General features: G+C 43.1%; 1 protein-coding gene across 1 annotated transcript in view; it reads right to left on the bottom strand.

The window, feature by feature from the left end:
* MED1 (mediator complex subunit 1) overlaps positions 1-19448 on the bottom strand; it is a 63169-nt gene that overhangs the window by 4839 nt on the left and 38882 nt on the right. Inside the window, exons 10-16 of the mRNA XM_068263298.1 lie at positions 19245-19331; positions 17650-17764; positions 16534-16658; positions 12227-12345; positions 8036-8237; positions 6256-6351; positions 4822-4927 (exon numbers count right to left, since the gene is read on the bottom strand). Coding sequence (XP_068119399.1) covers positions 4822-4927; positions 6256-6351; positions 8036-8237; positions 12227-12345; positions 16534-16658; positions 17650-17764; positions 19245-19331 — 850 coding nt within the window. The remainder of the gene's footprint in view (positions 1-4821; positions 4928-6255; positions 6352-8035; positions 8238-12226; positions 12346-16533; positions 16659-17649; positions 17765-19244; positions 19332-19448) is intronic.

Genomic DNA, 19448 nt, shown 5'->3' with positions numbered 1-19448 from the left:
TATGACACGTCACTCATTAGTGGGCCGTGCTGTGCGACTTTCCGCTGGCCCAAGCACACTGTCAGTCACTGTGACGTCAGTGTGTTTGGGCCAGTGGAAATCCATGCAGTACGGGTCCATGAATGAGTGATGCATCAGCCATTACCACAATGACGCAGTACTATGAAGGAGGAGTCAGGGAGGAGTGGGAGGGTGTTTTCAGAACTCCTTTCTGCTCAAAACTCTGCTATAATCATACTGGGGGATCAGTCAGGTAAATATATTATATATATATGGGGGAGATAAATGTTAAACAACTACTCTTGCACATAACAATAGGTACAAGAGTTTTAAAAAGTGAGTTTCATCCAACTTTACTGCTCATCTGTGCACTCTTCACCCTATGCAGTCCATGTCATGTAGGGGTTGATGCTATCACACCTTCCCAGTGACTGAAAACCAACAAATATGCTCTCAGTCACTTGGGAGGTGTGGCTGCAGCAGGGATTGCACTTTGACTTGCCTCCCATGAAGTGGACTGCATTGGTGCCCAAGGCAGGGCTTAGTTTACTAATGCTATGTACACATCATTCAACTTCCTGGCAGAACGACGGGCCGAAATGATTATTTCCGACATGTCCGCTCTACTTGTGATCGATAATGAGATTGATTTTGGCCAGTAGTGATTGGAAAATCGATCCAGTTATGGACCGGGATCTGATTGGATGTCATCAATAATCGGTTCGACCCATCTATCTGCCGGAAAATTCAATGGAGTGTACATAGCATAAGGAGAGGCAGAGTGAGGATTAAAGGCACGTACACACACCGGATTCCTGTAAACGATGGGTCATCAGACCCGCCCGTGGGGCGGCCAATCTGCCGACAGTTTGCCAGTGTGTAGTCTGTCGGCAGGCTGATAAGGCTGGTTTTGACAGGTCCACCTGGTGGATCTGTCTCCTCAGGGGTTTCTTGAAGGGTTTTTTAACTGAGTGTTTTACTGAACAACAGTTATTAGTCTGAACTGCAAGAATAGGGAGGCCATCCAGCATGTTCGTATAGATCTGTTCCAGGGAATACTTTTGTGAAGGATAAAGGAAAAGCTGAGAATCCCCATGAGGAGATAAACTAGTCCAACGTCTGACAGATTTGTGTCTACCTGTTGCAAACGACAGCAACATAGGAGAAAAGTAATTTATAGAGCATTTTACTTTATAAGAAATGTACTTCTCATAGTTTGTGTACACAAACTGGTTTTTACAAGGGTACAAAGGGGGTGGGGCAATTTGTGTTTATTTTTGAAATGTATTAACTGGCTACAGATTCAAAAGTAAAGATAATTTTAAAATAGCAATAATATCTTTTAATAAGACTAAGTAACTGTACTGTATACAGTGTTTTGACATGAATAAAACTCTCGATCCACCATAGATAAATGGAAACGGTGGATGAACATGGTGGAGATTTAGCCTACTTCTTTAGCCATTTATGCTTAATTAGTGGGCAGGCTTTACTCATGGTTCTATTATAAGACCATGACATGGAGTCCCTGAGCTATTTTGATCAGACAACGCACCAGGGAGATCCAGCTCACTATTTATAGTCTTGTAGTGTGTCATGAGCCATTTGTTCTACTCAAATGACTCGGTGACCCCAGAGTGTTTGACGTAGATTATCGGAGCAATTAATACATAGAATGCCCTTATAGTCCTTAGCACCCCTCCCCCAGCAACTCATTAGGGGTTTATATTACATTTTTGATGCCAAGCGTTGTTAACTGAAAGTGGTATTCTTGGTTACATTTTTCTGGTGTGCTGCAAGCACTGAAGTATGGTTTATTTAGCCAAAATTATACATTCAATCTCAGTTATCATTCAGGATGTAGTTAATATGATCGTATTGGAAATGAGTGATGGAAGGCCGCACAATTTACATACTGAACTTTATTAACCTCCTTGGCTTTCAATTTCAGCTGCATTTCTGTGCAAAAAAAGTGGTTCAATTCATTTATTTGAAATTTTGCCTGTAACTTACGAAAATGTGTCAAGCAAGGGTCTATACATTTTGAGTACACCATAATGAAGTTTCAAACACAAAATTATGCCAAAAATACATTGAATTGAATTTTCCCCACTCTCCAGCTTTTTGGCAGAAAACATGTTTCTTCCGCATTATAATTTGCGTTCGTGTGCAAATTTTGTAATGCAGGTTTCCAGAGCATGGGAAAATGTACACATAAATGTGAATTTTAATGCGAAAAAACAGAACCTTTCCTAGTCCTCATATATCCCCCAATCTAGAGGCTTTGTGTTTGCGATGGAATGTTTTTCACTTTAAGGCATTGTTCACACTTGCTAATCACAATCGATAAGCGACTGCAATTTTGCAAAGTGATTTTCCAAGCGCCATTGAAGGAATGTGGATTTGTACACATTCCTTCAAATGGAAATTGTTCCAAAGATTTTGCATGCAATGTGATTGCAATTTAATACAAATCGCAATGCTGCATTGGGATCACCCTCAAAGGGTTAAATTGCATTCGCCGGCGATCAGAAAGCCCCCCAATAGTGTCTCAAGTGTGAGCCATCCCTCATGCTGGGTTTACACCATGCAATTTTCTGTTAGATTTACCTGCCAGATAGATAAAGTTCAACATGTTGCAAATGTATCTATCTTACAATCTATCTGCCGAGCAATTAGGCATTGTTCTACTCAGCAGGAGATAAACAGAAGACAATGCACCAGAGATAATGACCATTCTCTACAGAAAATAATCTAATTATGCATTCTAACAGAAAATCTACCAGAAAATTGTATGGTGTAAACCCAGTATAATTGAGGTGCGTACACACGCACTACAGAAGCAAACAACGGGTACGTCGGACCCTCCCGCTGGGCGGACTTTCAGCAGACTGTAGTGCGTGTGTACGCACTGTTGGCGGACTGATAAGGCTGAACGATCCGGCAGTCTGATAAGGCAGTCTGCTGAAAACCCGCCCAGCGGGAGGTGCCGACGGACCCGTCGTTGGCTGCTGTAGTGTGTGTGTACGCACCTTTAGAGTTCCTTGTATTTTCTGGCCAAAAAAGTTACCTGTCAAACCTTCAGGCAGAGCTCCAAAAAATGAGGCTTTTGTAATAGTCAGTAAATATAAATTTTTTTGATGCTAATCTCCCCATCCCCCCCATCCCCTTCCCCTCCACAAAATAAACCCCAATTATCCTAAAAATATTACACACTCTCTTTAGCTCTGCCACTAACAATTCTTTTACAGGGGTAGCGCTGACATGATGGAGGCGGAGAGGACCACCCAGCGCTGGAATCCATAGGAAGGTGAGTCACTCTGCCCTTATTGTTACTCAGGGGAGCGGAGACATGAGCGGACCACACAGGGGGACAAGGCAGGGAGTCCCCAACGTAGCGACGGGTAGGCGGTTTGTATCGGCGGGCGTTTTTAAGTTGGGGGTTCCCTGTCTTTGGAATATAAGGCACAGGGACTTTCACTCCCCATTTTTTGGGGAGAAAAAGTGCGTCTTATATTTCGAAAAATACGGTATATCAAGCAGCACAGGCTTTTCTGCCCTTTTTGGATGGACCTGTATGACATCTCCAGAGATTGTAATGTCAGTCACTAATAACAGAGGTAAACTACAAGTCATCAAAGTTTCTTAAGGGACATCTGAGACGAAATATTAAATCTATCTTTACTTCCCTGGGGCTTCTTCCAGCCCCTAGATGTCATTTGGGTCCCTTGTCGCAGCTTCAGTTCTCTCCGGTGTCCTGCTGGCAGCTTCTAAGGATCGCCGACCCCAGTGGGTCGGTGTCTCCTGTGAATGCCGGTGCGGGTCACTTTCCCGGCTTTAGAACAGTCTCCTCCGCGTCTTACAAGGCTCTCGATCTCTCGAGTGAAATTGCCATCTGTCACATGCCGACGGACAGAGCGCCAACCATGGAGATAGAGCACAGGGGATCTGGGGGAAGGAGGACAGGAGGAAGGAGGACAGGAGGAAGTATTGCAGCACGTATCTGGATCTGGGGGAGGTGAGTTCTGTGGGGAGGGCTGCTTAAATGGGGGGGGGAATATGGAGTAGGATTAGTTCCGAATTGTAGGGTAGGGTGTCAAAGCTAACAAAAATACACTGCTTTTAGACCCAAACAAATCCAGAAATTATCAGAATGTCAAGGAGGTTACATTTTTTTTTCAATACAGTTAGCACAGATACGGTACATCAATCTGTATTGGTTTTACTTTTGTTAACAAATTCTATGCATGTTTTATCTGCAGATACAACTTTAGACATGCCACAAACTTAGTTCCAGGACAGGGCAAACTTAAAAGTCAACAGACTATCAAAGAAAGCAAGTGACAGGCAGCCTATTGGGCCAATCAAAGTGTGTGGATCACGTCCTAGAAAACCACTAGACCAGATGGGGCTCAGGGTGGAATTAAAGAAGAGGGAGTTATTTAAAAGGAACACGCGTAAGTTGCTACACAGCGGGCTGATATTTTAACTTGCGCTGCTTTTTTTCCCCCAGGTGTAATGCTGAATACCTGCCTAAAGTGCTTTCTGAGTCAATCACCTGGACAAGCATGCAGCATGCAAACAGAGGGGCAGAGAAAGGGTAGAACCCGATTCCCCTGCTTATACCAAGTGCATTTTCTAGAATGTATTACAGCCAGAGGATGAGCATTATAGTCAGGAAACTACCTATTTTAAAGTAAAATGACAGCCCATAGTTCTCCGATAACTGTACTTTAAGAGTACAAAATAACCCGCACTGAAAAGAAGGAAATGATACAGTCGTGGGTAAGGTATTAACATAAGCAGAGAATACGAACATACCTCTGGACAACTTTGGTGATGAAATCGTCAGTACAGATAAGAGCGTCAGACAGACCCTTGTACAGTTTACAAGACACATGGGTGGAATCCTGAAGATCCATAACAACTGTAGAAAAAAAACAATAGATATCAGTTTCAGAAAGCATTATCACTGAAGTAGAAAGAAAAATAACTGCTCTAGCACAAGTAAAGTTACCCTGTAGTGAGGGATATGGAGGCTGCCATATAGGTTCTCCTTGAAAAAGTGCCTGTTGCCTACTGTACAGCTAAACCTTTGGCTTCAGGTTTGTTTTTGTTTTTTTTACAAAGGGACAGATTTAAAACACAGGGGTCCATGTGCATGAAATGCAGTTTTCATTTTGAATAGATTGAATAGATTACCAAGCCTTTTCACTCAATACAATAACGACTTTTCACTTTTTGTCAAAGTTCATGCATTTTTCTTTATCAGAACGGTTTATTACGTTCAATGCATGTGCTTTTTCGGCATTCCTAATATAGATGAACCTAAGCTTTTGTAGAATGAATCAGTAAACTATAAAGTATGTCTGCCCAGCAGCAAATAATTCTAATAACTGCATATATAGCAATTAATCAGAATGTTCCAGTCAGTATGCAGTTTGCCCTTCAAATGAAATCAAGGCTGTCCGCTTCCACATGACAATCTACACAAACTAGCAAAGATTTGTACACTTCAAGACCAACCGTTTCATTTTCTTGCCCTTTCATTTTGACCTGTGACCATACAGTGGGTCTTCCAAAAGATTATGGTGACTATATAGCAGGTCTTTCAAAAGATAATAGTGACCATACAGCTGATCTTCCAAAAGATCATGGTGACAATACAGTGGGTATTCCAAAAGATTATAGTGATCATACAGTGGGTCTTCCAAAAGATCATGGTGACCATACAGCGGGTCTTCTAAAAAATCATGGTGGCCATAATGGTGGTACTCTACTCACTGAATGAGACTCATTTCATACGTGAACGATCTCCTGATGACAGCAGTGTCTAATGTTAAAGCATCACATCCCAGGATCATTTTATTAATCCTTAAGGGATTAGACAAGATTGTGAACTAAGAGGTCCATGCTTGAGCGGCTACATGATACTGCGCAGGCTGTACTGTGCATCTGTGCAGGGGAGTACATGGAGGGGAGTGCCAATCTTTGACTTTAATTTCCAAGATTGTAAAAGGGGTCCCAGCACAGGATTGGAAAGGCTTTGGAAGATGGGAAGTCTCTGGACCATCCAGAGGTTCCCACTACCGAGGTTTTTTTTTTGTTTTGTTAAGATTCAGGTTTAACCACAAACAAACTAAAAGCATGCTTCTCTGCTGAAATAACATAGCTAACACTGATGCTATTATTGTACACTAAAGAGATGCAGTAATTAACAGTCTACAGGAATCTTTCCATGCCCCAAGCACTTACCGCACACTAAAGAGTCATTGACAGGATGCTGGAAGGAGATGCTAATGCAGGAGTCAGAAAGAGGCGAAACCTCAAACTGCAAGAGGTTAGGGCAGTCTGCAAGGCAGAAACAGAAGAAATCAGCATACATTGCGATTGTGGACAAACAGACCATGCAATTTATTATGCTTATAATATGTAGGTATCAGCCCAGTAGGGAATAATGAGGTTGATTCATTAAGCTGCGCAAATTAAATTGAGCAGCGCAAGTGGAAAATGCCCGAGCACAGTACTTCTGCGTAGCATGTGCTCCTAAATTACGTGCGCTCCCCTTAAAGTACCAGCCGCTCCTATCACGAGATGTGAGGTTGCTTTAATACACCTTGATTGGTCCGAATTGCTGCCTGTCACGCAGCGCATACAACTTAGGGGCTTTCTGAAAGCCCGCCTGAACCACCTTTGGCTCCAATAGCAGTGCTGTACTAGCATACTGATGGTTCTGGATTGGGCAATGGTTCTGTGTGCATATAAGTGACACGACCATTGCCCAATCCAGAACCGTCAGTATGCTAGTACAGCGCCAAAGGTGGTTCAGGCGGGCTTGCAGAAAGCCCCCAAGTTGTATGCGCTGCGTGACAGGCAGCATTTTGGCCCAATCAAGGTGTATTAACCATTTCAGCCCGCAAGGATTTTTCACCTTATGCATCAAAGCAATTTTCACCTCCCATTCATTCGTTAATAACTTTATCACTACTTATCACAATTTATTGATCTATATCTTGTTTTTTCCGCCACTAATTAGGCTTTCTTTAGGTGGTACATTTTGCTAAGAATTATTTTTTTTTTTATAAATGCAGTTTAACAGGATTAATAAGGAAAAAATGGAAAAAATTAATTTCTCCTCAGTTTTCAGCCATTATAGCTTTAAAATAATCCACGCTACCATAATTAAAACCTATGTATTTTATTTGCCCGTTTGTCTCGGTTATTATACCATTGAAATTTTGTCCCTATCACAATGAATGGCGCCAATATTTTATTTTGTAAATAAAGGTGCATTGTTTCCGTTTTGCGTCCACTATTTACAAGCTTATAATTTAAAAAATGTTCGTAGTACACCCCCTTCAAATGCATATTTAAAAAGTTCAAACCCTTAGGCAATTATTTATGTCTTTTTTTTTATTGTAATTTTTTTTTTCCATTAAAGATTTTATTTGGGTAATATTTTGGTGTGGGAAATAAACCGTTAATTTTTAATGTTGTTATATGTGTAAATTGTAATGTAACAAATATGTAGATGTAGTTTTACTATTTTGCCACAAGATGGCCACCTTCAGTTTTTTTCCCTCCTTGTGCTTCTCGCTAAGCGGAAGCACTAGGGAGATGCGGAAATTTTGACACGCAGAAAGACTGAAGCCTCTTGTAAGAGCGCTTCGGTTTTTTCTGCGGGGGACACGGATCGGTGATCGGGAACCATGTTCCCGTTCATTGATCCCAGGGCTACCGGGGGACACCACAGGGCTCTCCACGCGGCACCGCAGCAGAGCAGCCGCCCGGTCGTGAGCTTCACGTCCGGGCAGCTGAAATGGTTAAAGCAACCTCACATCTCGCACTAGGAGTGGCCGGTACTTTAAAAAGGAGCACGCATAATTTAGGAGCGCACGCTACCCAGCACTACTGCTTGGGCATTTGTAACTCGTGCTGTTCAATTGAAGTTGCGCTGCTGTAGCAGTGCAGTTTAATGAATCAACTCCATTGAGAGGTGGTTTTCACAGTTGCTACAACAGAAACAGTAACTCACCTTCTTTTAAAACAGTACGCTTCACACAGCTTCCTATCAGAGTGTTGCAGGCCATTTGGTGGCGGATGAGGTTGAGGATTGTGGGAATACGGCCAGGGTGCTGGAAGGGAATCTTACTCAGCAGCGTCCCCTGGAGGCATCTCCCGTCAGGGAGGGGGGCATCTTTATTGAGGAAGTAGCAATGCTGCTGGCCTGGAAGAGACTGAAAAAGAAAGGTATATTTCGGATAAATGGGGAGTTTATTACATTACCAAGAAAAGAGCACAGTCATAGAAGTACAGTGTTCATATGCCGCCCTGTGTTGGAATGCGACTAATAAACCTAAATGTTAGGCATCATGATATATCCATATATGCCATATCCGATTAAAATTTTTCTCTAGTGCCACTTCAGTGCTTCCAGCAGTGATTTTCAGTGCTGCCCATAGTTATTCATACCCCTGGCAAATTTTGAATTAAAGTTACTTTTATTCAACCAGCAAGTAATTTTTTGATGGGAAAGAACATAGGTGTCTCCCAAAAGATAATAAGACGATGTACAAGAGGCATTATTGTGTGTGTGTGTGGGGGGGGGGGGGGATCTCAGCTTTTATTTAAATATGAGCAAAAAGTGTCCAGTTCAAAATTATTCATACCCTTCCCAAACTGTCACAGTCTCTGGGAAAATCCAAAGGTCTATACCATTCCAAATAGTCCAAGCTGTTCTAAAGCATCCAAATTACCAGGATTAATTGGGAACAGCTGTTCATCAATGCAACAGGTGAAAAACAGCAGCTCACTGCAGTTGGTTTGTGGACAGTCATGGCTAAGACAAAGGAGCTCAGTGAGGACCTGCGGCTGCGCATTGTGGCTGCTCACAAGTCAGGAAAGGGCTACAAAGCCATTTCTAAATGTTTTCAAGTTCCAGTGGCTACAGTGCAAAGTATTATTAAAAATACAAGATGTTCCACACTGTGGAAAATCTGAGAGGGCGTGGTCAGAGGCCAAAAGTGTCACCTGTGCAGGCCAGGAGGATAGGATAGTGAGAGGGGTGATAAAGAACCATCCAAGGATGACCACCAAGGTCATCCTGGTGAATCTGGGCTCTGCTGGTGACAATGTCTCAAGGGAGACAATCCAACAGACACTGCCTACTGCTGGGTTCCACTGATGTAGAACAAGGAGGACATCACTTCTCCAGGTAAGGAACACAAAAGCTCGCTTGGCCTTTGCAAATGCTCATCTGGAGAAAGAAGAAGACTTCTGGTCTTCCGTGAAACAAAAATTGAATTGTTTGGTCACAATGATGGTTTCCTTCATTTAGCATAAAAAAGAAGCCTTCAACCCAAAGAACACCATCCCTACTGTCAAACATGGCGGCAGGAACCTAATGCTTTGGTGTTGTTTTTTCAGCCAATGGACTAGGGAACCTAATCACAGTAAACGGCACCATGAAAAACAAAAAAAGAGAAATACATGAGGATTCTCAACGACAACATCAGGTAGTCTGCAGAGAAACCTGGCCTTGGCCACCAATGGACATTTCAGCATGACTATGACCCAAAACACACAGCAAAAGTGGGGAAGAAATGGTTAGCAGACAACATTAACATTTTGGAGTGGCCCGGCCAGAGTCCTAACTTGAATCCAATAGAGAATCTGTGGAGGGAGCTAAAGATCAGAGTGGTGGCAAGAAGACTCTCCAACCTGAAAGATTTGGAGCTCATTGCTAAAGAGGAATGGGCAAAAAATACCCGTGGAGACATGCAAAATGCTGGTCTTCAATTATAGGAAGCATTTGATGGCTGTAATAGCTAATAAAGGTTTTTCTTTTTATTATTGAGAAGGGTATGAATAATTTTGGACTGGACACTTTTTGCTCAAATGTAAATAAAAGCTGAGAAATGTTTCTTTTTGCACAATAATGCCTCTTGTGCATCGTCTTATTATCTTTTGGGAGACACCTATGTCATTTCCCGTCAAAAAATTACTGGTTGAATAAAAGTAACCAAGTCAAAATTTGCCAGGGGTATGAATAATTATGGGCAGCACTGTATGTTTTCAAAGATTCACCAATGATTCCAAAAGCACTTCGCTGCTGAAAGTGAATGGCCATAGATCTACTGGAGCAATTGTGATTTTGCTGAAACGGCAATCGCTCTGCATGCAGCATTTTCAGAGCAATCTTTATAAGGGAAAGATGGGCCCAAAAATCACTTTCCCTGAAATAATTCCACGAAGAGGCAGAATCGCTCTCAAAAACGCGTTTTGCAATTGCAAGCGAGTCCCAGGCTCTACTCTGTCTTACAATTTTGCCTTCATTTCTGTTCTTGAAATAGTACTCATCTTCCAAGAACTGGCAATGGAACTGGCTTGCTGTGGCCAGAATCTGTAAAATAAATCTTCAGGTTTAAAATTTTGTGTTATGACTAAAAATAGAGTGAGGGTGGCTTCAAAGAAAACAAAACTAGTCAGATTAATACTTTAAACAAGATATTACCAAACTTACACTCGGTATGGATGTGTATCCATACACTTCCCTTTAACCCTTAAAGTGAATGTGTACCGCTTTAAAAATAAAAAGTCAGATACTCACCTAAGGAGAGGAAAGGCTCGGTCCTAATGAGCCTTCCCTCTCCTCTCCTGATGCCCGGTCCCGCGCAGGATCCCCGTAGCAGTATTCGACCAGTTCGGTCAAATACTGCCACTTCCACTGCCGAAGCGATGTTTCGGAAGCCTTCGGGAGCACTCGGGCTCCCGAAGATGGGCCGCTCCATACTAAGCATGCGCGAGTGTCCTCTATGACGCAATCGCGCGTGCATGCGTAGTATGGAGCGGCTCGTCTTCGGAAGCCCGAGTTCTCCCGAAGACCTCCGAAGTCCATGCAGCGGCAGATGCGAACGGGGGAGCCAGCACAGCACCGAGGGCACCGGGAGAGGAGAGGGAAGGCTCATTAGGACCGAGCCTTCCCTCTCCTTAGGCGAGTTTCTGACTTTTTTTATTTTTACAGCGGTACCCATTGGCTTTAAAAGTGTACGTGAAACGAGAAGTTCCTCAGGTACCATACTTACTTGGGGCTTCCTTAAGCCCCTTTGAGGCTACTCGTCCCTCACCATCACCTCAAGTGTCTCCTGTCACCCACAATAGTGCCTGAAAGCCTGGGCAAGTCGCACATGCACGGCCAGATGCACTCCAGCGGCTGAGAGGCGTTCTGTGCTCACGCAGTATTACTGCGCAGGCGCAGAACACTCCCAGGGACGGGAGTGCAAAGGAGGAGCGCACTTGCCTACGCGATGAAGTGCAATCTGGCCAGGCTTTTGGGCATTATTGCGATCTATGGCAGCGATGTACTGGGGACAGCCGTGTGACATGGCTGTCCCCCTGGGAAACACTGAAGTGATCGGCTGATGCCTATAACAGCCTTTCACGGTGAATGGGTGGCGGGGGAGAGAGGACGGGCTGTGAAAATTTTTTTTAAAAAAAGAGTCAAAGTTATTATTAAAATGATAAATGTATTTATTATTTTTTTTTTTTTTAAATTGGGGAAGCGATCATTGCCTACCAACAGAAAGCTCTGTTGATGGGGGGGGGGGGGGGGGGGAGAATCATTTGTGTGCCGAGCTGTGCTACCCTGCAGCGAGGCCTTAAAGCTGCAGTGGTCCATTTTGTAAAAAATGGCCTGGTCTTTACAGGGGTTCAAGCCCGTGGCCCTTAAGCGGTTAAGGAAGCCCCAGGTAAGTATGGAACCTGAGACGCTTCTCATTTCAGCTTCTCTTTAAGCCTCGTACACACGTACAAGAGCTGTAACCTGGCAAGAATCCGCACTTGATCCCTCAAGCGACGGTATGGGCCTGAGGCTGTACAGACGTTTTGCTAGGCTAAAGGCTAGTGGACTGCTGCCCAGCAGAAGTCAGGACTAGATCCTTCAGGCAACGGTTTGGACCTGAGGCTGTAAAGACTTTTTGCTAGCCTGCAGGCTAGTGACTCAATCTATTGGTAGGAAAGAGCGAGGAGGGACAACGGCACGTCATACAACAGAGCTGCAGTAGCACACCGAGGGGGATCATTGACCACTGTACACGTGCTAGATGCTCAGCAGAGGCGGTACCTACTGTCTGCTTTGGCCAAGAAACATTTAGCATATGTACAAGGCTTTTGAGCTCAAGAGAAAAAAAATGCTCAGAGGTTGGTTGGCTAATACTTAGATACTTACTGCATAGAATCTCATTTTGTGGTTCAGAGGTGCAGGTTCCTTGTCTTTAGCCACCTCATACTGAGTGACAAGCTCATAGTGAGGAGAGAAAGTTGGAGGGGTTTCAAACAAAGGAATACCTATGAATATAAAATGTCAAAAAGGAAATTAGTCAGTGTGGATTGAACGCTGCAGAAAAGAAAAAAAATCCTAAAGCATAAACTAGCAGTGAGACTTATGTGAACAGTGTGATCAGTGAATGCAGTTTTCTTTGCAAGAAACAGCAGCCAAAGAGGCACAGCTATCCACATAGTGATCAGTATTGCAGTAACTGAGCAGGTTAAAGGACCCCAATTGCAAAAAAGGTAATATGCACACGTCCACACACCTATAAGAAGTACATTTCTCCTAGAATAAAATACATTAGTAATTTATTTTCTCCCATCTTGCTATCACTTACAGTAGGCAGTCAAATATTGCAGATCTGACAGGCTTTGGACTAGTCCATTTCCTGTTCTTAGTATCACCTTTATTCTTCACTAAAGCACTCTATGGAGAAGCCAACCAACCTGCCTACATGCTTTCACATTATGAAAGAAAACCCTAGAGATCTGGTAAAACGATCCATAAATACACTGACTACCCCCATCCCCATCTACCCTCCCCTGAATTTCGTCCACCTTATCTGGTCGTGTCCCGTTGTGGAGGTTTTTTGGACTTTAGTGGTACGGTTTTTATCAGACAGGTTAAGTATGATTATAACCCTTGAACCCAAATTATGCCACTTTGGAATAATGGAGGAACTAGATGGCCAATACCATCACAGAATACTCCTAAGGGAAACACTGTTTTTAGCCAGAAAGATGATCATTCTGATGTGGTTCTCCCCTGATCAATCACAGGTGTTCCATTGGATATATCTGGTCCTAGAGGTTATTAATTTTAAGAAAGTGCTGTATTCCCGACGTAAGTGCCCGGTGAAATTTAGGGAGGTCTGGCAGAACTAGCTGGACTCTCTGACAAAAATGTAAAAAGAAGGGCAATCTATAGTTGGTGTCTTAAACCCACCCACCACCCCCGGGCTTCCATATTTATTTTCTTTCAAACGATACCAGTTGCCTGGCAGCCCTACTGGTCTATTAGGCCGCAACTGTGTCTGAATTGCAATAGAAAAGCATGCAGCTAATCTTGCCAGTTCTGACAATATTGTCAGAAACACCTGATCTGCTGCATGCTTTTTCAGGGTGAAAGTATTAGAAGCAGTGGATCAGCAGGACAGCCAGTCAACAGGTATTGCTTAAAGTGGGATAGTCAGCCACAAATCAAATTCCATTTACGCACTGCTCTTTGTCTATTATGCAGCCTCTGCAGCCTTACCCTGCATTGCAAGAATTCCAATCTATTCAGAAATGCTTATGTTGTAATAAATTTTATCTCACAGTCAGCCTTGCCATGGCAGAGGAGAAGGAAGCTTGTTAACCTCCCACATGACTGCTTCTCACTGATTGGCAGAGGGAAGTTCAGTGTAAAGCTGAAATCTGATCTATGCTGGCCGTGCTCACATGTTTACAAAGCAAGTTAGCTATGACAGTGCAGTTTATTAGTAGAAAAAAGTAAGTGAGGAAATTACATCAGGATTGGCTTCAGTCTGAGGAAATTTATAGCAAATGCCAGGAACAGAATTCTCTTCATTTACTATATAAAATACACTGAAATCAAAACATGAACAGCACAATACATATGTTATTTAAGTAGAACAAGCGCGCGCGTGTGTGTGTGTGTGTGTGTGTGTGTGTGTGTGTGTGTGTGTGTGTGTGTGTGTGTGTGTGTGTGTGTGTGTGTGTGTGTGTGTGTGTTTTAGTTCTTGGGATATGGCTGTCCCTGCGGTTTTAAAAGGAAATAAATATGGCAGCCTTCACATCACTATCACATCGGGATCATTTTAAGTGCAGCAACTAAAGAAATGCAGAAACCCTACCGGTTGCTGTGAAGGAGAAAAATCTATCTTTATCATCCTCTTATGTGTTACCATACCCTGTGCGTTTCTCATGTGCAGATTATAAGCTTTATAGAGAAGTTGAGGTGGGTTTGTGAAATCTTATCAGGACACAGAGGCATGTTCTGTATACAATGACCTGCCTCTGTGTCCTTGCATTGCTGATCATGTTTTCAGCAACGCACAGGGTGCGCAACTCACAAGAACTTCAGAAGTACATAGACAGCACTGTCTGATGTTTCCGACCAGCTCGGTAATGCAATGCATGGTTACATGCAATTTTGCAAAATGCACCACATAGGAAAGCAACACAAGCGCCATGCGTTGCTACAGCCACCTACGTTGAATGCAGTGTACAAGTGGGGAAAGCAGGGCTGTGGAGTCGGTCCAAAAATCCACCGACTCCGACTCCTCAGTTTAGGATTCCACCGACTCCGACTCCTCTAATTTGCATATTACAATTTTGTTGATTAAAAGTATGTAACATGAAATTCGTCTCTTAACTGCCAACGCTTAGGAATTTTACAAGACAACTGAAGTGAGAAGGATATGTAGACTACTATATTTATTCCCTTTAGACTAAAACTAGTCCTTGGTAAGAGTACTTGTAAAAGGTACAAACCGGAACAAAGAACATCTATCAGGCCCTAGGCAATGTAAGTGTGGGTACATGTAAGAATGATGTGCAGGTACTCTGCAGGGGAAGGAGGAGATTGTAAACAGACAACACCTCTGTGTTCAATGTGCACAGCATTCTCAGTGGATTCCCTGCAGCTCTGTGGGGAGTGCATATGTAGAGTACAGTACTACTGTGTAACAAAGTAAACCTTAGACAGATGAAATTAAAAGTTTTATATATACCTGGGGCTTCCTCCAGCCGCCTTCAGGATAATCAGTCCCTCGTTGTCCTCCTCCACCACCTGGATCTTCTGCAATGAGTCCAGGTACTTGAGCCAGTCGGGCGTAGTGCGCATGCACACACTCCGCCGCCAGGAGCATACTACACCTGTGCAGCACTATTGCGCAGGTGCAGAATGTTCCTGGCTGTGGGAGCGGCATGCGGCCGGACAGTGCTGACTGACTGAATTACCAGGACTCATAGCAGAAAATCCGGGTGGTGGAGGACAGCGAGGGACTGATTAGCCTGAAGGGGGCTGGAGGAAGCCCCAGGTATGTATAAAACTTTACTTTTCATCCGTCTCAGTTACCCTTTAATTTGTAGTCACCAAACCAAATTTTAACAGGAAAGGGAGTGCATACATTTGCATAAATTAGCATCAATGCAGAATTATTTCCATCTCGTTGACCATCTCTATTAGTGACACAGCTACACATCAGGCTTTATTCTTACAGCATAGATGTTATTTAGTGTATATATAAGAGATTCCTGTGTACACATCATATATACAGTCACAATCAGATATGTATATCTGACCTTAAAAATATGGGGACTGCTTTATTGAAGCAGCACAAGTAACTAATTTTGATTGGTTTATTTCATTTTTGTGGACTAAGCACAGCTATTACTGTATATATACATTATTTTTAATGACTATTATCTGAGAAATAGAACATTTTATCATATTTTCTATTTTAATTACAGTTACAAATTCATTAGGAGTCGGAGTCGGTGCATTTTTTCCCGACTCCGACTCCAGGCACCCAAAATTGCCCGACTCCACGACTCCGACTCCACGACTCCGACTCCACAGCCCTGGGGGAAAGGGCCTTAAGAAGCAATGGAACACTTAAAGTGAACCAGAGACGAAGCACCCTCATGTATTTTACCATATATATGAGTGGGAACATTAGAGAAAACACCTACCCTGCTCTCTGTTTCATTCTTCACTGTTCAACCTGCTTCTTATCAGCCCTGATAAAATCCCCAACTAAACATTCAGTCTGGCTTTGCTCAGGAATCATAACAGCCACAAGGGGGCAGGCTTGGGCTTGAAAAGACATCAGAGAAGACAGACTCAGCTATAATGATTTCTGAGCAAAGCCAGACTGAATGCTCAGTCAGGGATTTCATCAGGGCTGGTAAGAAGCAGGCTGAACAGTGAAGAATGAAGCAGAGCAGGGTAGGCGTTTTCACTAATGTTCACACTGATATAATGTATATGGTAAAATACATGAAGGTGCGTCGTCTCTGGTTCACTTTAAGCAGTCTACCAAACTCTGAAGGGGGTTGAAGTACTGGCATTAGGACACTGTGGGGATGTATACCCTGTCAGAACACTGTAGACTGAGTGTATACCTGCCACACTTAGCTTGCTTGTGTCCCATAGTTTAAGAATTACACACTGCAGAAACAGGTACCAGGCAAACTTACCCGTGCAGTTCTGGATTTTCTGGATAAATGCACTGGAAACGGGGATGGGTTGTGGAAACTTGAGGAAGAAACAAGCAGGCAGGTCCACACTGTTAGCATTGGTGACAGGTGAGAAGGAAGGGGTGCTGCAAAAGAACATGGTTATTCTCAGTGGGTTAAAATAAGTATATACACAAAAACATTTTTTTTTGGGGGGGGGGGGGGGGGGGGGAATAATGCTACTAGCACTTTAATCACGGTGACTGCATGAGTTTTGATGGTTAAGTTTCTTTCTAAAGATGTCTAGAAGTTCCATATCAGAAAACTTTTTTACAGCTCATCTCCTGGTCGGGAAGGCTGCTCCCTTATAGGTAATCACCTTTGCACTTACTACTAGCTGACGGTCTTCCTCTCCAGCACAAGCCGCGTGTAACTGCATTTGTTGCGGCACACACAGCTGTGTGCATTGCGAACCAAAAAACAGGAAGCCAAATTATTACGGTGAAAAGTAGTATTGAATTCATCAGCTCTTGTTTCGAAGGCAGAGTCTCTACCACTAGACTAGGGGATCTGCCTTCTGAAAGTTGTATGAAAACTTTTCCTTATGGTGGCCACTAACGATCCAATTTCTAGCGAATCATTTGAGCGACCAGATAACTCTGATCGGAAGAAAAATCATTCACTACACCATCAACGAAGCAATCTTTGCTTCTCATCTATCACAACCAACAACAAAATCCAAATTTTGGTTTGACCAAAATCCAATCGGACGACTATTTAGTAATCATTTGTAATCAATTGTGCCCATCAATGGAGATTATTTACAACCAATCCGATCAGAATTTCTGATCGATCTAATGATTTTTCACTAGAAATTGGACTATAATCCAGTTAAATGTATTGCTTTCATCTAACTTTGGAAGGCTTTTTATATTTTATTTTTTTTTAAACACTAACATTTTTAACGACACTACTAAATCAAATAATTGCCTACATGACATGGCCCTTGTGCACAGGAGTTTAGTAAGTGACAATTAACATAAAAGAACATAACTAATAACAGTTATGTGACCTTTACTGTTATTACTCTTGATTTAATACCTTTCTCCTAACTTTGCAATGAATACTTATCCTTACCCCTTATTATCAATGGGATGAGAGCCCATTATTAAAGGAGCAATTGGAAGCTTGTACATGGCAGACGTGGACTCAATGGTAACAGATACATTCAGGCCGAGGGTTCGAGGAAGTGCTAAACAAGTGGAGACAGAGAAATGAGGTGACCAAGCATGAATAAGACATCTACTAATATCATACACTAACAAACAGCATATAAATAATACTACATATAAGATGTAAGAACCTCATTTCTGTAACCTACATTCCTTCAATCTTGCAACTGATCTGCAACCAAGTTTTTTTTTTACTTTAAAAAAGTACTTCCAGTGAAAAATAGCCTGCAATGTAAGGCTCTCTATTAATGCTGCCAGGATCAGCAAGTTGTAGGGTTATCACTCACCTATAATGCATCAATCACAGGAACTCCACCCCCCCAGGCAAATCCGCCGTAGCGTTTTTTTTCTAAACGCTTCTGTAGCTGGGGCCACTCTCAACTCTCGCCTTGGCCCGCCCCCAACTTGGCAGCAGTGGTATAACTGTTGGATGCCGAGCTGGAGGGGGGGCTCACAGCAGCGCAGGTGGGGATGGCCGCAGAACTTCGGTAAAATGTCTGTGACTGCTGTCACTGAGGAATTACGGGTGAGAAATTAACCCTACAACTTGCCAGTCCTGGCAGCAGTTAGGCCCCGTTTACACTTAGGGCCCGTTTCCACTAGGAAAACCGCATCGCACCGCAGGTGTCCTGAAACACATGCACGGCAATGGAAGAGTTTCCACTGCGTGCATGTAATGCCGAGCGGTGCGGAGTGATACAAAAATCTGCAGCATGCTGCAGATTCTCGCCCGGCCGCAACCGCCCGCAGCTGCGTCCCATCTCTTCAATACACTTCCGCATCGGGAGATGCGGAAGAGACACGGGAGGCGGCGGAAGTGATGCAGCTAGGTAGCCGCATTCGCATCATTTTGCAATGGAAACCGGCCCTTAATCAGTTGGTACACTTTTTTTTCTTCTCCATAGCAGTGCAGTGTGAAAAATATTAGTTATACCGCGTTAAGTTTGAACTGTGCCATAGAAAAACATGGACATTAGTTTGAAAATCAGTAGTTCTTCCAGCTATAACTGAGAGCAACTGTTTAAGCGTAAAACGGGGCCTAAGGCTAGCTTCAAACTGTTCCAAATGAAAAACTCATCCTGTAAAAACACATCCATTTTCTGTTTAAATGGATCAGTTTCTTACAATGGCATCAGTTTTTCATCTGGGTCTCCCCATTCCGTTTTTATATCGCGACATCCCTTTGCCGTTCGAGTCCTCTGCACGCCAGAAATGCCAGTATATCAATCCTACAGCCCTATTTAAAGCACCAGCATCCCATTGGTTTTCAAAAGGTCAATGAGAATCCTCCATGAGCACCAGGAAGCAGCAGAAATAAAGAGAGATTCTAACCCCCCCCCCCCCCCCCCCCCTTGACACACCATCCAGAACTAAAATACTGTATATGCGTTTCCCTAGAAGCAAGTTTCAAGCAGCCGTAATGCTCGTACAGCCTAATGAACATGCATGACATCTAGTGGCAGCAACTTAACAGTACTTCTTTATCAGTATATAGCTCACCATGGCTTTCACTGAGTGTAATCGTAGCTCCCGTAACATCAAAGAGGTCATACGGAGTAATGTAATACTTTAAATTCATGACATGACCTTCAACATAAAAAAGAAAAGCTTTATTAGCATGCATACAGTAGAAAATCCCTGTACATGTCTGCTAGTAGTCTTGCTATATCACACAGAGGTTCCTGCACTCAGAGCAATTTATTA

Source organism: Hyperolius riggenbachi, chromosome 12 (assembly GCF_040937935.1).
Source record: "Hyperolius riggenbachi isolate aHypRig1 chromosome 12, aHypRig1.pri, whole genome shotgun sequence".
Lineage (NCBI taxonomy): Eukaryota > Metazoa > Chordata > Amphibia > Anura > Hyperoliidae > Hyperolius > Hyperolius riggenbachi.
The sequence above is the reverse complement of the archived record's forward strand: the minus strand, read 5'-3'. Positions and strand labels throughout refer to the sequence as shown.